The 20,361-nt window shown below is 39.5% G+C and overlaps 2 protein-coding genes across 6 annotated transcripts in view; one reads left to right on the top strand and one right to left on the bottom strand.

Moving 5' to 3' along the window:
* APAF1 (apoptotic peptidase activating factor 1) overlaps positions 1–14,134 on the top strand; it is an 88,252-nt gene extending 74,118 nt beyond the window's left edge. Inside the window, exons 22-26 of one of the 5 annotated variants that reach the window (XM_007467163.1) lie at positions 4,548–4,667; positions 4,980–5,105; positions 6,753–6,878; positions 8,989–9,135; positions 13,434–14,134. In XM_007467163.1, the coding sequence (XP_007467225.1) occupies positions 4,548–4,667; positions 4,980–5,105; positions 6,753–6,878; positions 8,989–9,135; positions 13,434–13,580 (666 nt within the window). In that variant the 3' untranslated portion in view covers positions 13,581–14,134. The remainder of the gene's footprint in view (positions 1–4,547; positions 4,668–4,979; positions 5,106–6,752; positions 6,879–8,988; positions 9,136–13,433) is intronic. The other 4 variants (XM_007467165.1, XM_007467164.1, XM_007467166.1 and 1 more) reach the window with 4 other exon arrangements.
* A 1,645-nt stretch (positions 14,135–15,779) lies between these two features.
* The window catches only part of ANKS1B (ankyrin repeat and sterile alpha motif domain containing 1B), an 895,734-nt gene continuing 891,152 nt past the window's right edge, over positions 15,780–20,361 (bottom strand). The window contains exon 11 of the mRNA XM_007467172.1: positions 15,780–16,116. Within this exon, the coding sequence (XP_007467234.1) occupies positions 15,994–16,116 (123 nt within the window). The 3' untranslated portion in view covers positions 15,780–15,993. The remainder of the gene's footprint in view (positions 16,117–20,361) is intronic.

The following is a 20,361-nucleotide window of genomic DNA, read 5'->3' on the forward strand; positions in this document are numbered from 1 at the left end:
GTGTCCTTTAATCCAGAGATCCTTCTTTCTGGTTTGTTTTAGCAGTATTATTCAGCACTTTATTCTTTTTTTTCCTCATAATAACATTGTTTGGGATTCAATAGTGATTCTTTTCTTTTTACAGGAAATTAGTTTTCCTGAACTTTTTGAAGGGATTGGGAAGGACATTTCTTTCTTCACAGCTCTGCAGTTCCATCTTCTGTTGTTTTCATGAAGTGTTAAAAATATGGCATTGTTCTGATGAGACCCCTTTGTTCTATCCCCTTCCCTCATTTTTATGGAGACTTTCCCTTTGCTTTGCTGCCATCATCCTTGTTTTTCTTACTTTAGATTCTATTCCCAACAGTTTCTCCTCATTGTAGGATTGTCCTGGTTATTTTTGAGAGTTCATAGGGTCTAGACTGCTTTAGCCCTTCCAGACTGTGCCACACAGTACAGTCAGTCTTGCACTCAGTTTCTACTGCTGTTCCCTGTTGGTCCTTTGCACTTTTCAGTGGATGGTACTTGGCTCTTTGGGGATTCTCCTGTTTTTAGGTTTGTCAGACTCATTATGCTTCCCTCTGCTTCTACCCATATAGATGCTGTTACTGTGCAAGTCCTGCAGCTCTCAGTTTGTCCCCACTTACTTGTATCTTGTGGTTTTGGGGGATACTATGTCACTTAACGTGTTGCTATTAAGTCTTGTTGATATTAGTCTTGTTGATATTGTCTGTGCATTTTTGGATTTGCTATTTTAATTGCTTTGTCTACTCTTATGGAGGCTTCAAGGAGATGCCTTCATCACTGCCATCTTCCCACAACTCCTGATTCATCTTTTTTTAGCCCCACCCTCATTCCCACCTCTGGATGTACTTTGTGACCTCAGTTTCTGAGCATTTTGGGAGTTCTGTAGTGTCGCTTTTGTTGCTTTTGTGTTTCTAATGCTTTTAAGATTCTGTTTTCTTGGTTCTGCAAAGCCAGTTAACCGTCCCTGTGATACAGCCTCCAATGTTTTGTTGTCACCTTCTTTCTCATTCTTGACTTTGTCATTTTAGTGGGGTTTTAGAAGTGAAGGAGAAGGAGATAAATGCATATGTTCAAACAGGAGTTAGTATGTATTCTCTTATTTTATACATCTGTATATATTTCCTACAGTGGCAATATTTAACTACACTGTTAAAAACTATTTTGGAAAAAATCTTTTTATGTTATGTCTCTATGAGTCCTATATGATTGGAATGAAATTTGCCTTTAGTACAGAAACTTACTTATTATAGGCTCCCATGGTACTAGTGTATTAGCTCTGAAACTCAGTGTAATATTCACCTTTCTTCCTCTCTAGATGGCTTTCAAATGTGTAAAACTAAGCTACATCTGATGAAATTCTGCTGAGACATTGTATACAGTATAGTCTTTCTGTCAACAGCTAAATTCACAGGTTTTATGACCTCCTTGAAGATAAGATATTCTCAGCCAGAGGGAGAAATAATTTCTAGGAATATTTTTAGGATCCAAGTTAGATTATTTGTAGAAATGAGTTGTGTTTCATCCTCTTTTTCTGCTCTACTCAGAATACTTTTTACATTTAAAATGTTTTAATGCATGTACATTCATGCAACAAAATTCTTGGTAGGTATTTCCGAGAACTGACTGGTTGGGTTTTTGTTTTATAGTTTTTTTAATGTTTTAATAAGTAATTAATTGGAGGTTTGTTTTTTTTACCCCCCAGCTTTACTGAGGTATAATTGGCAAAATTGTATTATGTTTAAGACATATAATGTGATGATTTGATATATGTACACATTGTGAAATAATTACCACAATCAAGTTAATTAACAAATCTGAAGACCCCTCACATAGTTGCCATTTTGGAGGTTTATTTTAATCATCTTTGTATCCCCAGTGCCTGGAATGTAGTAGGGGTTTGGTAAATCTTTGTCAAGCTCAACTAAAGTTATTGCCAAAATTTGAAGAATCAGCTCTCTTTTTTTTTTTTTTTTTTTTTCTTGCGTTATGCGGGCCTCTCACTGTCGTGGCCTCTCCCATTTGCGGAGCACAGGCTCCGGACGCGCAGGCTCAGTGGCCATGGCTCACGGGCCCAGCCGCTCCGCGGCATGTGGGATCTTCCCGAAACGGGGCACGAACCCGCGTCTCCTGCATCGGCAGGCGGACTCTCAAGCACTGCGCCACCAGGGAAGCCCGAAGAATCAGCTCTCTTGATTATAGCACCTAGAGTTGTGAAAGTTGAGGTCTGTTTTGGTAGTTTTTCTTTAAAAATTTATTTATTTATTTATTTTTGGCTGTGTTGGGTCTTCGTTTCTGTGCTTTCTCTAGTTGTGGCAAGTGGGGGCCACTCTTCATCGCGGTGCGCGGGCCTCTCACTGTCGCGGCCTCTCTTGTTGCGGAGCACAGGCTCCAGACACGCAGGCTCAGTAGTTGTGGCTCATGGGCTTAGTTGCTCCACGGCATGTGGGGTCCTCCCAGACCAGGGCTTGAACCCGTGTCCCCTGCATTGGCAGGCAGATTCTCAACCACTGGGCCACCAGGGAAGCCCTGTTTTGGTAGTTTTTGATCTTTTACCTTGATGTAAATAAAGCCCAAGTAGCAGCTGTGTTTACCTGAGCCAATGAATGAGAATATATTGATTCTTACAAGTGTAAAAAGATTCTTTAGCATTTTTTAAAATTTAAATTTATATAGCTGAAAAAATTCCAGTGTGCATACATTGCAAAAATTATAGCTAATTGTAGAGACATACCCAAACTTAACCTTTATACATGTGACTGATAATGCTGGTGGAAGTTTAGCTATTATATAAGGTGATTCAACTAGCACAGTATGTTTGAGGTCAACAAAAAAGGTATCCTTTTCATCATTGCCTTATCAGAAAGCATCTGCAACAAAAGCTGCTAAGGCTAGTCTTTATTTCCCCTCAGTGATTGTCAAATTCTTTGTTATATCTGCTCAGGAAGGCTCTCTGACTTCTTGATGTGTGGAGGGTAGCAGTAAGAACCTCAGTCAGGAATGAACATTGAATCAGACACAGCTGGGAATGGCAGTGCCAGTCAACCTGGAAGAGCTGTTAATAATAGCCACTGATCCTCTAGTCCAGTAAAGCCCAGAAAGTAGGAGGAGGGAGCCAGAAGGTTCCTAGTGGTAGCAGTCCAGGGTATTTTATGTTTAGTCACACAGGATGCCTTTTTTCCTGATATGATTTGGGGAGCCAGAAAGCTTCTGTTTCTTCCCCCTACCTCAGCATATCTTATTGCGCTCTTAAAATACTGAAATTCCCATTTCATCCTCTTAAGAGCTACTCTCACTTCCAGCTCCTCTTCTAAGGTCCCTTGCTCTCATACAAGATACCCTGCTTCTGTGAATGAACACTCAGACAGAAAAGATGGAGATATCTGAGAGCCAGGGCTCGGTGGGGCTGGGAGGGTAATTGCTAAATGTGGAGGACAGAGGAGTAAAGAAAGGGGGTAAGAGAGGTGTAATTTCTTTTACAATTTTGCCTAAGCCCAGTAAGAAAAGCCTTAAAGGCATTTCTACTGTTTAACCTTCACCAGTCAAAAAGGAGACCCAGAATATTACTAATGTGCATATCTGAGATGGTGGCTGCTTTTTCATTACTTTTTATTCCTAATATTAAAAAATAGAAGAAAATTCTGTGGGAGACTCCCTGATCGCCCACAGCTCAGAAGTCTAGCTTCAGGCTCTCAGGGCTGTTTCTTTGAATATCTTTCTAAACTTTTTTCTCTACTGTTCCTTCTATGTATCCTGTTCCAGTCAGATTGAACTATGACCAGGTACCTGTAATCTTTCCACATTTTCCTGCTTCTGTGCTTTAACTCTAGCATTCATTCTCTTTGTTTGAAGTACCCTTCTCAGTTTGTGAATCATAGTTCCAGCTCATTTCTCAAGCCTACTTTGAACACATTGTCTCCAACATTGCAATCTCTTCTCTTTCTCTTGTATCTGAGGAGTTCTTCCTGGAGTGCCACGTGAAAAATAATGTACTATATCACTTTCGTCATTTTGAGGATTGCGTTAGGGGCTAGGTAAGATCTCTGAAGCTCGGAAATTCCATGACCTGGTTTGAAGCTGCTCTGGTCAACTGACCTTTCCAGGCAATAGGGCCAGTAGGATTCAGTAGCTTCAGTGGAGCCAGAATCTGGACACTTGGCCTAACTTGTGAAGTTTAGAAATCTGTGAATATGTAATTGGGATAATTTTCTTTGGAAAATTTAATCAGATGGTGAGCTCATGAGCATACTGTGACTTTTCTCTATCTTCTGGTATAATTAACTACTCTCCAAGCAACTGAAGAAAACAGACTTTATTTAGGAGGAAAAATATTTTATTTTGCCCATAGTCAAGTTAATTAACCCCAACTTTTCTCTTCTCTGTCTGTAAAATGGGGATACCGTATTCTTATTTGGTTCTCTTCTTTATTTTACTGAAGTTGCATGAGGATGAAAGACTTTAGACAAGCGAGTGCTACACCTCCACCTCTCTAATGGGATATTATGGGGAAAGGGTTATAGCAGACTTATTTCTCTGATGTTCAGGTATGGAATTGGCAATCAGAGGAATATGTTTTTCTGCAAGCCCATCAGGAAACTGTGAAAGACTTTAGACTCTTGGAAAATTCGAGACTGCTTTCCTGGTCGTTTGATGGAACAGTGAAGGTAATTTGAAGCACACATTTCTTTTAAAAAAATATTCTAATATTGATTGCATTGATTATATGACAGCCAAAAGCAGGTGGCTGATATGTAAATACTTAAATTTTTAAATTTCTAAAATAGAAATGCCTGTTTTCTGTTTACTGCAGTCATCTACATCTGCTGTGTGTTTATGAGCATTTGTACTAAAAGGCACTTAAAGAGGTCGGAACAGCCAATGTGCTAAAGCTCTTGGTTTATAGGATGTCTTCTGGCTGTTTATGCTCAGTAATACAAAATGTTCTTAATTGTCAACTTCTGAGTTTTTCTTTGAAGGTATGGAATATTATTACTGGAAGAATAGAAAAAGACTTTTTCTGTCATCAGGATACAGTTCTTTCTTGTGATATTTCTCCTGATGCAACCAAGTATTCTTCTACCTCTGCTGACAAGACTGCAAAGGTAGGCCAATCGGTTGAAAGGTGCATGCATAAGACCTTGGTATTTGTTATGTATTATGAGTCCAACTAATGTGTAAAACAGAATAATAAGTTTCTGTCTACATGTCTGTCTCATTTTGTGAATTTTTGGAGGATGCCCATTGACATTTGGTTTGTGTCAAATAGATTAAGTGAATGACATTGAGGATTTTTGATTTCTCCCTTACTGATAACTTTTGTCTGTTAGTAATCAAAGGCAATGTCTACTGAATATTTTAGGCAATAAAAAGCATTGAAAGAGATTTACATTTAATTATACACCCACAGTAAATTTTTTTGTAATTGATGTAAATCGATGCTTCTAAAAATCACATTCCAGTGAAATGATGCTCCCTGGTTGGGGACATTGAATACTCCATTCTCCATTCTCTTCTTTTTTCTCCATCTTTGTTAATGGCATCATTATCTACCCGTCTTTCCAAACTGTAAACACTGGAGTTGCCTGGGACTCTCCTGTCTTTTGTGCTCTGTTGATTACTCCTCAGTGTCTCCTGGATCCTTGTTCTCTTCCTTGTCCCCACCCTGAAGACCAGGCTCTCCTTTTTTATTGGTGGACCTGCCGCTGGTCTGTACTTCCTCCGGTTTATCTTCCCTACTGCTGCCTGAGTTCCCTGTTGAAACTCCTCTGTGACCTGATGGTTTATAAGCTCAACTCCTTAGCCCATCACCATGTTTTTCTTCTACATTGTTCCCTCTGTGCCAGACTACTTCTACTTCCATCTTTTTGGGAGCACTGTTAACTTTCACTTGATACAACCTTGTATCCTTTTTTACCTGGAAGCATTATGACTCATTCTTCTAGACCTAGATTTAAGGTCAGTCCTTCAGTGAACCCTTTCCTGGCCCTCAGGCAGGATTAGCTGGTCCACCCTCAGTGTTCCTATTACATATTACTCATGTTAATTTACTTCATACCACTGTTTGCTCAAACATTTATGATTAAACTAGAAACTTTTCAAGGACAGGGACTGAATCCAGTTATCTTTGCACCACCAGTTCTTTGCTCACAGTGCCTGGAACACGTTTTCAGTATAAGCTTGTTAAATGGTGATGACAGAACCACCAGGGAGAATATTGGAAGGAAAAGAACAGCCTTTGGCTGCTAAGATAGTAGGATGGTATAGGGACTAACCCTTGAAGTACTCTTGCCATACGTTAGGTCCTTTGCTAGGAATTTCAGTCTCTATTATCTCATTTAATTTTCACTCTATAGGTGCTATTGTCTCCATCATACAGATGAAGAAACTGAAGCCAGAGAAGCTTATGTGGGTTGTCCTTGGCCAAGGAACTAGTAAATAGTGGAGCCAGGACTCCACTCAAGTCTGCTGTACTCCATAGACTGCTTTGCTATTCTTCCTTCTAAGTCTAAAGTTAAGGAAGCTGTGACTTTGATCCTTGAGCTTAAGTTTACTTGAGTAATTAAAGGGAAACTCTAAAAAATGAACCAGGTTGCTAGTTGGCATTTGGGCCTCTCATGAAAGTTTATGAACTGTTGAATGTTAGAACTTCATATGATTGAATTTATGGCTAACTAGCACTCGAGGCAGGGTTTATAGATGCTTATTTTGAGTGTATTTACTATTCCTAAACAATCTGAATTGCCTTCCAGATTTGGAGTTTTGAACTCCTTTCCCCTCTTCATGAATTGAGAGGCCACAAAGGCTGCGTGCGCTGCTCTGCCTTCTCTGTGGACAGTACCCTGTTGGCAACTGGAGATGACAATGGAGAAATCAGGGTAGGGTGTTTGCTGACATGAAAGCACTGCTCTCCTTATAGCTTTGGCTAGCCCTCTGTACCATATCTGGGGCCTTTGTTAATGTGACAGGGAAGCACAGGCCCCAGGGTTCTGGTTGGATGAGGCATTCTTTGTTCTGTTTCTTATGCACGTTGTGTTCACAGCTGCACTTCACTGCAGAAAAGAATTCATTTTAGAGTTAAAGTGAAGCATTTCCCATGTATGTGAGGAGGCAGATGCCCTAGTTCTTTGCAGTTGGTTCTGTGCTGTTTAGCTTGAGAATGATTCATCTGAATTCTTGGACCTGAACCAAAGATTGTTTTTAGTGGCAGAATGTGAGGAAAATAATTTTTGTAAATTGTTGTCTAGATTATAAATGAATTGCAATTCTGCTGTTTCCTGCACTGAAAGGTCTCTTTAGCACTATATCCATTAGATAGTCAACATTTAGAGTGGAGCCTGTTGCCATCCTTGTGGGATTGTCTGCCTCTGGTTGTATTAGAAGGATTGGGCAGTTGATGGAAAAAGTTTGGGCATTGGGGGTGGCTGCTTTGGTAACTGATATAATCAGGAGAGTCTTGTTTTTTGTATGTTATTTTGTTCATTTTTTACAAAGCAGGAATTAAAATTCAAGGAATAGGTAGGTATATAATGCAGAAGAATGAGACAAGTATGCATTATGCAGGAATAGGGGCATTATCAGATAGGCTTTCCAGGAAAATTAAGATTCTCTTGCTTGAGGACTAAGTAACCAACCTACTGTATACCATTCTCATAAATGCCATGCCAGCTGAAGGGGCAGGACTGCTTTGGGAACATTCATTTTGCTCTGAGTTCTCACCTCTGGATGAAAGGGCTCCTTTACTGGTTATGAGGCAGTGTTTCATTTTCCAGAAACCACTAAAGGTAAAAATTGTCTCTTGGGGTTATTTAAAAATTTTTCTTTAGTACATTAAAAATTTTTTCTGTTTTTCTACTTGATTTTTCAAAATATAGGAAAGCTATTAATTTTTTATATATATATTTTCTATCTAGATATCTTACTGAATTCTTTCTAATCAGTTTTTCCATTTGATTCTCTTGGATTTCCCAGGGGACATTTACAAATGATGATTTTGATTATTTTCCTTTGCTATTTATGCCTCTGTTTTTCTCATTCTGATGTATAATTTCTTTGAAAAATTAGAGTACTGCTCATATATTAAGTATCACTGTAAATAAATGAAAATATTAGTATCTATAAGTAATTGGGTTGTTTTTAAGAGCTTAGTAAACTAATCTTAGTGAATGTATGTGTATATGCTTGCTTGCTTATTTATTTTATACATATAAAATATAAAAAAATACATACATATATATATATACAGTATTCTTAGTGGTAGATCCTGAACTAGAATTCTTTGTTCTTTTGAGGTAGTTTATTTTTTAGGCCTTTTTTGTTTATTCCTTGCTTCTCCCATCATACTCTTTTTTTTTTTTTAATTTAAAAAATTTTTGGTTGTGTTAGGTCTTCGTTGCTGCATGCGGGCTTTCTCTAGTTGCAGCGAGAGGGGGCTACTCTTCATTGAGGTGCGCAGGCTTCTCATTGCGGTGGCCTCTCTCATTGCAGGGCATGGGCTCTAGGTGCGTGGGCTTCAGTAGTTGCAGCATGCAGGCTCAGTAGTTGTGCCTTGCGGGATCTAGAGCGCAGGTTCAGTAGTTGTGGTGCACGGGCTTAGTTGCTCCACTGCATGTGGGATCTTCCCGGACCAGGGCTCAAACCCCTGTCCCTTGCATTGGCAGGCGGATTCTTAACCAGTGAGCCACCAGGGAAGCCCCATACTCCTTTTATTCAGTGAAAGAGTCACAGTATTCTAATCAGTCATTCTAAGTCCTTTTGTTATATTTTTTGGAGTATAGTCAATGATAAATATTGTAAGTTATGCATTTTAATTATAATTAGTAGTTTTTAAAATTTGCACAGGAGAGAATATAATCTAAAAAAATGCCTACGGTATCACTGAATTGTAACTATATTTTTAAGAAAGATTTCCAAATATGTTCCAAATGAGATAGATAGATATAAAACTTCTGAGTAGCCCTGTTAATGAACTGTGTATCGTTTTTATAGATATGGAATGTCTCACATGGTGAGCTTCTTCATTTGTTTGCTCCGATTTCAGTAGAAGGAGGAGCTGCTACTCACGGAGGCTGGGTGACTGACCTTTGCTTTTCTCCAGATAGCAAAATGCTTGTTTCTGCTGGAGGATATCTTAAGGTAAGGGTTTCTCAAAGACTGAAAGAAAAGAACAGCCTGTATCCTACTTTCCGAATTATTTACACTTCCTGTGTCTCAGTTGGGCCTTGTACAACCCATCAGAGAGGAAGGATGATTACTGTTATCCCGTTCTGAGTGATGAAACTGAGATCTGCAAGGCTGCATTCTTCAGATCTCTTGGAAGTTTTGATGACAGTGTTGGGATGTTCTGAGTCCAGAGCTCTCATCCTGCCCCAAACAAAGACTTAGGCGATCAGAATGACTAGAAAGTGGGGTGTTTAACTTAATTTGATTTTCTACTTCACTAATTGTGAACTATGTTGGTTGAGTCTTTAAAAAATTTTATTTGTGAAATTTCCTTTCTTAAGTATTAGTGGTAATGGTAGTGGTAGTCGTGGTAGTAATAATAATAAAAATAGCAGTGGCAGCATGTTGCTTTATAGTTTACAAAATGCTTTACTTACATCATCTTATTAGCCAGCTTTGCCAGGCTTAAATTTTATCATCCTTGGTTTGTAGGTGAGGAAACTGATGTTCACAGAGGTTGTGAATTTCCTAAAATTACTTAGTAGATTGCCTTATACAAACTTATTATTAGAAAATACTGAGGCCACGGTTGAGTGTGTTGTGGTGTCTCAGGGTCATTTTTTGGTGCTTGCATCTTTTTATCCATCCACTCACTAAGAATGTATTAAGTGCCCACGGTGTGCTGGCACTGCTACGTGGCACAATGTTTAAGACTTGGTTCTTGCCCAGGTGGTTGACAGTCTTTGGAGGAAGCAGACAGTAAGTAAATAAAGTCTCTAAGTGTAAGAGGGGTTCTGGGACACATTTGCATAAGGATAGTAGAGGCACAAAGGAGAGGACAGTTCTACCTTTGGGAGTTAGTAGAGGCTTCCACTGGAGGGGAATGCTTGAGCTGAGTCTTGAGTAGTGATTTACTTGTAAAAGGGGTTGAAGATGATACTGTGTATTGTACTGATCACTTAAAATAGATCCCTAATGAATTAGACCCTAATGAATTAGATCTTACGATACTGTTTTTTCTTACTGAAAACATACAACTGTAGGAGATGATTCTGATTAATTGTCTAATACAGTATAGATGTTCAAAAATATTTGAATGACTGAATTGAAGTTTTTGGTTATATGGGACCTATGTAGATGCAATTTTATTTAACGTAAAAATCTAGCTTATAAAAAAGATAAATCAGAGGGCAGTTTTTAGCTCTATGAGAGGATGTATATTATGATTCCTTTACAAGTTTACATTGAAAATAAAATGCTGCTTATAAGATGTTGCATTAACCTGTACCTAAATAAAGGTACACCTTTATTTAGTTATTAGGGGGTTGTGAGACTGTCACCACTTGTCCTCCTTTAGTGTAGAGATAAACTGCACTCTTAGTCTGTTCTGAGGATGATGCTTAGAGGAGCGACACTGCTGTCTTTGTGTTGGAAGCTGGGAGTCTTCAGCCGTATTAACTGCTGAAAAACTTAACTGCTCAGCTTTGACACTGAGCTTCTAGAGACCATGTCTTTTGATGCTCTGGGCACCATAGAAGGCTTTCACATAATTGTGAGTCTGGCTTACAAGATATGATAGAGATCAGTGACTAGATTTCCAGAGTTCCTGGAGAACCTTGAAATAAACAGCAGAATCGATGTCTGTACTGTTGAAGTTATGTCTTCAGGGTGAAAGAGCCTATAGCCCATATATTCAGTCTGTATATTTCAGTGGCAATCAGACTGTTCTTCCTTCTGGTTTGATTACTAGCATGGTTAAACTGGTTGTGATATAGCTCAGCCTGCATCTACCCAGCATGTTCATGAGACTATCTAAGAGCACAGAGCAAATTAAAAGTAAAAAGGAACAGCTGCTGTAATGTCCAAGAAAATAGGCCTTTTGAGTCTGTTTACTTTATAATCCAAGCTGTATGAATCGAATGTCAGTAAGATAAAGTAGGTATCCAATAGCTAAAAAGCTCTTAACTTTCAAAATTATTCCTATTTGTAAGTAAAAAATAATGTAATTTACTTGTGTTATGCCACAGAGTATATACTGTTAGAATGACAAGAAATTCACATTAATTCATACTCATGAGGAGAAAGGCTGATTTGAAATATGAAATACATGATGATAAATTCAGGTTTTCCATTATGTAGAGGCAACAGAATATAAAGGTCAGGAGAGTGAGACTTGGGGCACACTACCTGAATTCAAAGCCTGGATCTGCCACTCAGTAACTTTGTGATCTTGCACAAGGTGATTTAGCCTCGACTTTCTCATCTGTAAAATGGGTGTAATAATAACACCTACCTCATAGGGTTGGGAGGGTTAAAGGAGTTAATACAAGTAAAGTATTTATACATGGTGGCACATAGTATACCCTGAGTAAATGTTAACTATCTTTTAAAAATCGAAGTATAGTTGAGTTACAGTGTTTCAGTTGTACAGCAGAGTGACTCATATATATATATATATATATATATATATATAATATATATATATATAATATATATTACAATATAATATATATTATAATATAATATATATATATTCTTTTTCAGATTCTTTTCCATTATAGGTTATTACAAGATGTTGAATATAGTTCCCTGGGTCTTTGTTGTTTATCTATTTTATATATAGTAGTTTGTATCTGTTAATCCCAAATTCCCAATTTATCCCTCCTTCCAAAAATATCCCTGCTATTTTTTTTAATTTACTTTATTCCTTAGAGCAGATTTAGTTTCTCAGCAGAACTGAGCAGAAAGTACAGAGTTCCCATATACCCACCCCTTCCCCACGTGCAAGCTTCCCCCACTGTCAACATCCCCCACCAGAGTGTACATTTGTTACAGCTGATGAATGTTCATTGACATGTCATTATCACCCAAAGTCCATAATTTCTATTAGGGTTCATTCTTGGTGTTGTACAGTCTGTGAATTTTGACAAATGTATAACGACACGTGTCCACCATTGCAGTATTATACAGAGTAGTTTCACTGCCCAGGAGTTCCCTGCATAAGTCCTATTTAATATAATTGTCTTTTAGTCCATATTCACATTAGTGGCTGGAGTAGTGTTTCCAAGTGAGTGGTCTGTTTTAATAGAGAGAAAGGCAGTGGGTGCACTAGGTTTGGAAGCCGGATAACTCTTCCACCTCTGCCACCTGCTAGTGGTGTTGTCCACAGTGACGAGGCCTTTCTTCTCTCTCAACCCTGGTTTCCTTACTTGTTAAGTGAGGCAGTCGGACTAGGTGATCTCTAAGGGCCTTACTATCTCTACGATTTGCCTCTAGCGACTGTCCTCTGCAGTCTTGATTACACTGCTATTTTATGAAGCAAAATTGTTAGTCCTGGAAAATTTCAAGTTAGTACATGTTGCTTCATTGAGGTTAACTTAAGTCCACAAGGTATACTTTTACCAGTTACCATTAATTACTAATAGTGAACATGAATAGTTGACCCAGTCACACGAGCAAGGCGGAATGCTAGGCATTGCCACGGACACAGAAGTGATCATTGCATTCATAGTACTCAGAATCTTGATGTACCTGAGGCCTTTTCAAAAGGTGTTCATGTACATGGTCTCTTTTGCCTTCATCTTAGTTGTGAGAAATGTAGGTAATGCTTCATGATCTCCATTTAGTAAAGGAATATAAATATTGTTATAATCTTAGCGAATTCAGTAATTGGGAAGAGAAAGGAAGGACTTGGCCAGAGCACCTGCTACATTTGAGATGTTCAGTATTTATTTAGTAAATAAATGTATAGACTTTTAAATAAAAAACTTGGTCATGGGCTCTTGAATCACTGCTGGTGAAAGGGAAGATTCAGTAGAGAGAACATTCTATCCTGCAGCCCGTATTATCAGTAGTCTTGATATCTGCCAAAACTCCTGTCCATGTCTGCAAAGGGGCATTTTTAGAGAAGAGAGGGTCATTCTTCCCATTCCACTGAGAAGGATATGCAGACAGGAGAATTCAGTCCAGCCATGGCCATAATGGGCTTTGTGTAGCCTTCTGTCTGCAGCTCTGAGTAGGCTGCATGTTTCTCTAGCATGCCTTACAGTGGGGTTAGGTGTAGGGTAGCTGTGAGGCAGTCACCAGGGTTAATCAGGAATGGTGGACTGGGTTGATAATACTATATTCAGCATTAAACCTTAGACATCCTTCCTGGTGTTTGCTTTAGTTTGGGAGTGGGGAGGTGATGGGGTGAAGGATCCAGTTGGCACTGCAGATTGTCTCACACTATAATTGCCAACCTAATAAGAATTTTATTTTTCTCTGAACAGTGGTGGAATGTTGTCACTGGGGAATCCTCACAGACCTTCTACACAAATGGAACCAATCTTAAGAAAATACATGTGTCCCCTGACTTCAAAACATATGTGACTGTTGATAATCTTGGTATTTTATATATTTTAAAGATTTTAGAGTAAAATAGTTAAGCAGCGATGTAAGTTGAACTCTTTTAATTTTGAATTGGAAAAAAAAATCCTAATGAAACTGTATTTCAACTTTTTATAAAGCTGTGAATTGTTTTGCAGTATTGCATTCATTATGAAAGTGTTTGTGGTTGGATAAATAATATTAATGTAGCTTTTCCCAAATGAACACATCTTTAATCTTATTTTTCATAATCATCATCATCATTTTTAACAGTTTGTCCTTAAGATACAAATGAAAATGTAAATATGTAGCTTGTTATACCACTGGTAAAATTCTCCCTTGATGCATTCAAATTGGTTGACATAATTAATGAGAATAATTTGAAGGAAATATATATTTTAATAATATTATTATTATGCAGGCTATGCCTCAGGGTAGTTAGTGGCTTGATTTCTGAACCACATTTACCCCAAGGGGGTATAGTTCTCCCAAATATAATCTCAGAACTTATGTGCACCCCTTAAACTTGCTTTAAAAATATTGTGTCTACGTGCACAGTTTGCAAAATTTCCTTTAATTCACTTGATAAGTGAGTCTTAGCTTTCAAAAGTACTCTCTGTGAAGCAAAAGTTACGTGTGTTGGAGTGAGTAGATTTTGTTGGTCTACCTTTTCTCATTAGCTGATGGCAGCCCCGGGCTGGACTGGACTCTAGCTGTCAGTCTCTGAACTGGGCACTCTCCTGCTTTCTCTGGTTTTTTACATACCAGACTCCCTACTTGACTGAACTTAACCTTTCTTAATCCTCACTTTTTTCTCTTTTTTTAAAGTAATTGCTCCACAGTTAAATGTTAGTAAATCTGAATAATTGGGGAGGAGCCAATTTTAATCATAATTTTTAACAACAGAATTTTTCCAAGATATAGAAAATAGTAAAAAATAATTTTCTGGGCTTCCCTGGTGGCGCAGTGGTTGAGAGTCCGCCTGCCGATGCAGGGGACACAGGTTCATGCCCAGGTCCGGGAAGATCCCACATGCTGCGGAGCGGCTGGGCCCGTGAACCATGGCCGCTGAACCTGCGCGTCCGGAGCCTGTGCTCCGCAACGGGAGAGGCCACAGCAGTGAGAGGCCCGCGTGCTGCAAAAAAAAAAAAAAAAAAATTATAATAATTTTCTTCTAATTCCATTTACTTTTAGATGAATGGCATTGCCAGTGCTTTTCTCTTAGTGAATTTCAAGAGAATTCTCTGTGGTTTTCTACACAATACTGGAAGTCATTGTGACTGCAAGATGTCACCTTTAACCTTCCAGCCAGTCTGTTTTCCTTCCCCTTCTCTCCCTCCTTCTCTCCTTCCCTCCCTCCCTCTGTTTAATCAGGAAAGATAGTTTTGACAGGGAAAAAGCATATCAGCATCAGTAACTAGCTTTTTTGATTTCCTGATTAGGAACTTTTAATTGTAGCTTAAATCTAAACATTTTCCCTGAAATATATTGTTAAGGGAAATGGTGATAAATTAGTAATAGATGTGGTTCTTCATAAAAAAAACAACCAAAATTCAAAATTTGTTGTTGCTGCAACAACAACTAAATCAGATGAGTATTAGCATTAACAGTAGGTAAGCACTGAGCCAGTTTCTATTGTTGGTGCATATTAGTAGATGTGGGGTAGGTAGGGAGGGAACAGACCCCTCCAGATGTATTTTAGATTAGATGTTCCTATTTAGCATTTGAGGGAACCATAAAGAGAGTGAATAAAATATTTTACATTGTTAAGGAGGTTTTTTAGTTTTACGGTGGGTTGAGGAATTAATTTAGGGGCTTACTGTGATTTAAGCAAATGTGACATGAAAATCTTAATTTTATAAAAAGAAATTTCTGTAAATGATATGTTCTGCTTAGAGTACCCAAATCATAGTTTGATTTGCATACAATGTTTAGGAACTCATTTATAGCTCAGAGTATAAAGTATTAACTTTTGGAATTAAAAGTCACTTGACTGTAAAAGTATAACAACAAACATCAGCTTTTAAAACACCTTGATTGGCTCTTATCTTACAAATAAAAAGAAAAATGAGAAGAAAGACCAGGTAACATAAGGAAGAAGAAAAGGCTTTCATAGCAGCTTAAGTGTCCAGTCAAGGGGAGGGTTTTGTTTTGTACTTTTGGATGAGCATTTTTTCAAGCATTTCCCCCTTTATTTTTTTTTGTATTGGAAATACATTGCATTTTGTATATATAAGATTTTTTTTTTACATTGGATGTGCCTTGTATGTTTTGAAAACTGTTAGTTTTGTATTTATGATACAGCTTACATGATTTTTTTGTGTGTGTTGGTATACATTTTAATACATGAATTTAAAACATTTTATAAATAAAATTTCTAAAATATTTTTGAAAAACATTTTCAGATTGTTTCAGACTCCTTCCTTGTCCTTTGTTGATCAGAAAACAAATGTGAAAGAGTCTTTAAATTAAAGCCATAAACCTCTCTATCCATGCTTTATCGGCTATATGTAATTCAATTCTATCAAAATTTTCTTTTTCCTCAGTTTGTCTCTGATGCCTGGTGTGGCTGGCATGGAGAAGATCCTGTAAAGAAGAGAATTCATTTATTCATTTTTTCATTCAGTACATATTTGTTGAGATCTGCCTGGCATTTTTGTAGGTCTTGGGGATATAGCAGTGAGCAAAACAAAGTCCTTGCCCTCCTGCAGTTGGGGGCTAGGAAGAGGCAGAAAAAAAGTCAGTCAGTCAAATTTATAGTGATTAGTTGGTATGTTAGTGAGGAGAGGAGGAGGGCTACAGTTCTAGAGGGAGCTGCTTGTTTGGAAGGTGACACTCGAGTTCAGACCTGAAAGATGAGGGAGTGAGTCAGGCAAGTATCTGGAGAGAGTCCCCAAGCAAGGGTACAGCAAGTGCAAAGACTGGAAAGTGGGACGGGTTGGTCTGTTCCAGAACCAGCATGGAGGCCGGTGTGGCTGGAGAAGACTGAGCGAGGGGAGCTTAGTAGGAGGTGCAGCCAGATCTGTGAAGGGTCTCCCAGGCCATGGCGAGGATGTCTACCCTGAGATAGTAGCTAGTGCAGGAGTGTGAGCAGTGGGGAGATCTGACGTAAGCTGTAACTTGATCACTTTGGCGGTGGGAACCAGTTGAGGATCAGCTGAAAGGAGGACAGGTGAGGAGGGAAGCAGGGAGACCAATGAGAAGCTTTTACAATAATCTGGGCAAAATGAAGGCGGCTAGACTGGGGTGGCGGCAGGAGAGGCTGCGACAAGTTGGATTCTGGGTATACTTTGACGGTAAGAGTTAATAAGAGTTGCTAATGGATCGGATACAGGTTGTGAGAGGGACAAGTCAAGAATGATACCAAGGTTTTGGCCTCCGGCTTGAACAACTGGAAGAATAGAGTTGCTGTTAGCTGAGATGAGAAGACTATGTAAAAGGAGCAGGGTTTAGGACAAAGTAAGTTTGAGGTGGGTGTTAGGAAGACACCTGGGGCCGTTGAGTAGATGGTTCTTTTATAGGAACAGTCTCTTATGGAGATAAAAATCTGAGAGTCATCAGTGAATTGATGGTATTTAAAACCACAGGACCAGATGCAACAAAATGGGTGTAGATAGACAAGACAGGAGACCCCAGACTGAGCCCAGGGCAGTCTGGAGGTTGTTGAGCTGAGGGACCGGCACAGGACACTGAGAAGAACCAGCAAGGACTAACAGTTGCAGCTTAGTGTGGTAAGTGCAACGGGTGTGGGGTCCTTCACTCAGTGTGCTCTTGGGCAAAATTCCTTTATTGGTTTATCCATGCAGCCACCTGTCTATCCTCTATGTCTTGAATATCTACTGTGCCTAGCACTGTTTTCAGCAGCAGCCAAGGCAATAAACAAACACATTTTAGTTGTTGGGGGAAATTGGGGACAAGAGATAATAAGAAACCCAGAAAATATCAGCAGTTGTCTTATCTGTAGGGGTTCCTCCCTCTCAGCATTGTTGTAAGGATTTAATAAGATAATACTCATAGAGTGCTTACTTATCTCAGTGCTTGGACCAAGAAAGTGCTCACTGCACATTCCTTGGTGTTATTTGGGTCCCATCCTCTTTTGCGTGGCAACAGTTCCCTGATCACTCTCTCTCCCAGCAGTCATGCCTCTGCGTGATCTTTCCAAAGTGCTTATCTTATCATGTCAGTTGTCTTTAAAATCCTGGACCTGCTTGTGCTCTCTTGCTTCTGTGGCGTTGTATGTGCGGTTCTCTTCTATACTGCCCTCCCCCACCTAATTTTTTTTCCTGATTCCTTCTTATCTTTTTCCTTGAGCTGATCCTTCTGCTGAAGGCTGCCCTGGCCTCTTGTAGCCCCCTCTTTTCTCTGTCGTGGTTTTTTTGACCTGTATCATTTATTTAATGGAGTCCCCCATTAGACTGTAAGCTCCATGAAAGCCAGGTCTGTTAGGTGCTTTATACCAGAGTCCAATGGAAGCCTGGCTCCAGTTGGAGCCTCAATAAATCTTTGCTGAATGATTGGAATTCCTGTATGCCTGCATGCCCATAGTGCATTCTGTGTTCTCCCTCTGCACTAGGATGTCACGAGGCTGTCAAATTAAGATGTAGCACATTACCAGCATTCTCTTTATCTTCCCATTTTAGTTTGGCATTTTGCTGTGAAGCATCCTTAGGGGAAAGTACAACTTTACTTGGATAAAAAAAGATCTGCTTCCAAATTATATGAAATGAATAAACATATCCCTGGAGTGTTTAAGTTGGCAAGTATGGCAGTCTATTATTCAACATATGTTTTGTGTTATTATTATAATTTACTTACCGACCTTTAGAGAAGGAGAAAATGATTTTCTAATAACTCTTAGTCTCTTAAGAGCACTTGAGTGGATTTCCTTGCTCATAACCTCTATCCTTAAGACTATGGATGTACCACACAGCTATTAAAATACCTAAATTAGAAAATCATTTGCTGTGGGGCTATGAGTTTAACCCTAGAAGAATTGTGTAGTTGTATATATTCACATGGCAGGGGCAGAAGAATTTGCATCAAACATGGGACTCAACAGACACCAGGCCTTTGAAGTCATTTGGCATCAACAGGGACTTACTGCTGAGTCAGATGGCATTGTGAGCAGACCAAAACTTGGGACATTTTCATTACAGTTATGATTCAGGAAAATGAGTCGCTGGTATTCCTTGTAACTTCATTTATGAGGTCAGGCCCTCAGAACTGCTTATCACGTGGAAGTAAAAGAAAAATCTGTCTCTGTAATTTCTCATCACCAGGGCGAGAGTAAGTGTCTAGAGAGAGCATTCTGGGCCTCAGTTTGGGTTTGGTGGTTCTGAGCAACTGATCAGCTGGGAAACATCCAGCAGTGAATGAAGACTCCTGCTTAGTACCAAGGTGGCTGTTCTGAGGAGTTGGAGCAAACTTTCACATTCATCAGATTCAAATCTTCCTCCCCTCCCCAGCCCTTATTTTATTTTCACAGTAGTTGATGCGTTTGCAGACTATGCAGTCCTAGCTTACAGGGGAAGAGCTACATCCCAGGCAGTTAATCTGATAAAGCCAGGGCCAGAATCCAAATCTGATTTTCTTTTCTTTATGGAAACACCCACTGGGTTATGCGTTGAGTGTTTCGGTTGGAAGTGGAATCCTCTTCGAAACGTGGCCGATGAACACCAGACTAGGGGTCAAGGTGTGAGTTTCAGCAGCTGGGGAAGATTTTGGAGATCTGTGTTTCTCATTTCTGATTTATTTGCTGCACGCTGTCAACTTTCTGAGACATAAAAAATCCTTTTTAGGAGGAAGGAAGAAGGAGCTACTATTTTTTTAAGGGCCTTTTATGTGTCAGGCCCCATGCTGGGCACTTTCCACACATTATTTAATTAAATCCTAACAACGAGGCTTGCAAGGTGTTATCTCTGTTCTCTAGCTGTGGAAACAGGTGCAGAGAGGTTAAATCACTAGGGCCCCATAGGCAAGGCGGGGAGCTGTGGTTTCGGTCCATGGTTGTTGGCCTCCACCACAGCCCCCTGGGCTGGAGGAACCAGGAGCGTCATTTCAGCTCTGCACTTAATTCATTGTTCATTTCACTCATTCACATCATGGGTCATGCATGACCGATCTTAAGTCCTGAGCTCTCAGAGATGATGTCAAAGGTGGTCTCTGCTGCTGAAGAGCTTCCACTTCTGTTATCCTGGCTAACCCATCTCTGTGCCTGTAGGGATTGCTCTTGGAAAAAAAGCAGGGGCCATTCTGATGGGAGCCAAACGGACAGCAGAGGTTGGGGGATGCTTTGAATTTGCCAGCACTTGGCCACGGCTCAACCTAGTCTCAGTTCACAAATGATTCAAACACGGAGCAAGGTAGGCAGCAGCCCTACTGCGACCTGCTCCGTGGAGAACCCTGTTCTACTTTGAAACTTTTAGGCGGTTCATTTCAAATTAGTGGCAGCCCTGGGGCTAGTGGATCCATATGTTTCTTCTGCCATCTTGAATTCATTTCCTTTTCTCCTTTTCCTTCCATTTGAAAAGGTGCCAACTCTCAGAGCCTCAGTTTCCTCATTCGTCAAGTAGGGACTGCAACATCTAATTGCAAGATTTTTGTGAGGCTTGAAAAATATGTCAAACATCTGACACAGGTCTCAATAGTATAATTACCTTTGTCCCAGTTACAAATTGCTATTCCTTTGCTGCCCACATTTCCTTGGTTTACAAATTGGGACTGTGCGGCTTCTGCTCCATAGAACACACCTCACTCCAGGCATCCTTCTCTACCTCATGGTGGATCTATCCTCATGGCTGTTGGCTCCCAGGAGACAGACCTTGCTCAGCC

Source organism: Lipotes vexillifer, unplaced genomic scaffold (assembly GCF_000442215.2).
Source record: "Lipotes vexillifer unplaced genomic scaffold, Lipotes_vexillifer_v1.1 scaffold237, whole genome shotgun sequence".
NCBI classification, from domain to species: Eukaryota; Metazoa; Chordata; class Mammalia; order Artiodactyla; family Lipotidae; genus Lipotes; species Lipotes vexillifer.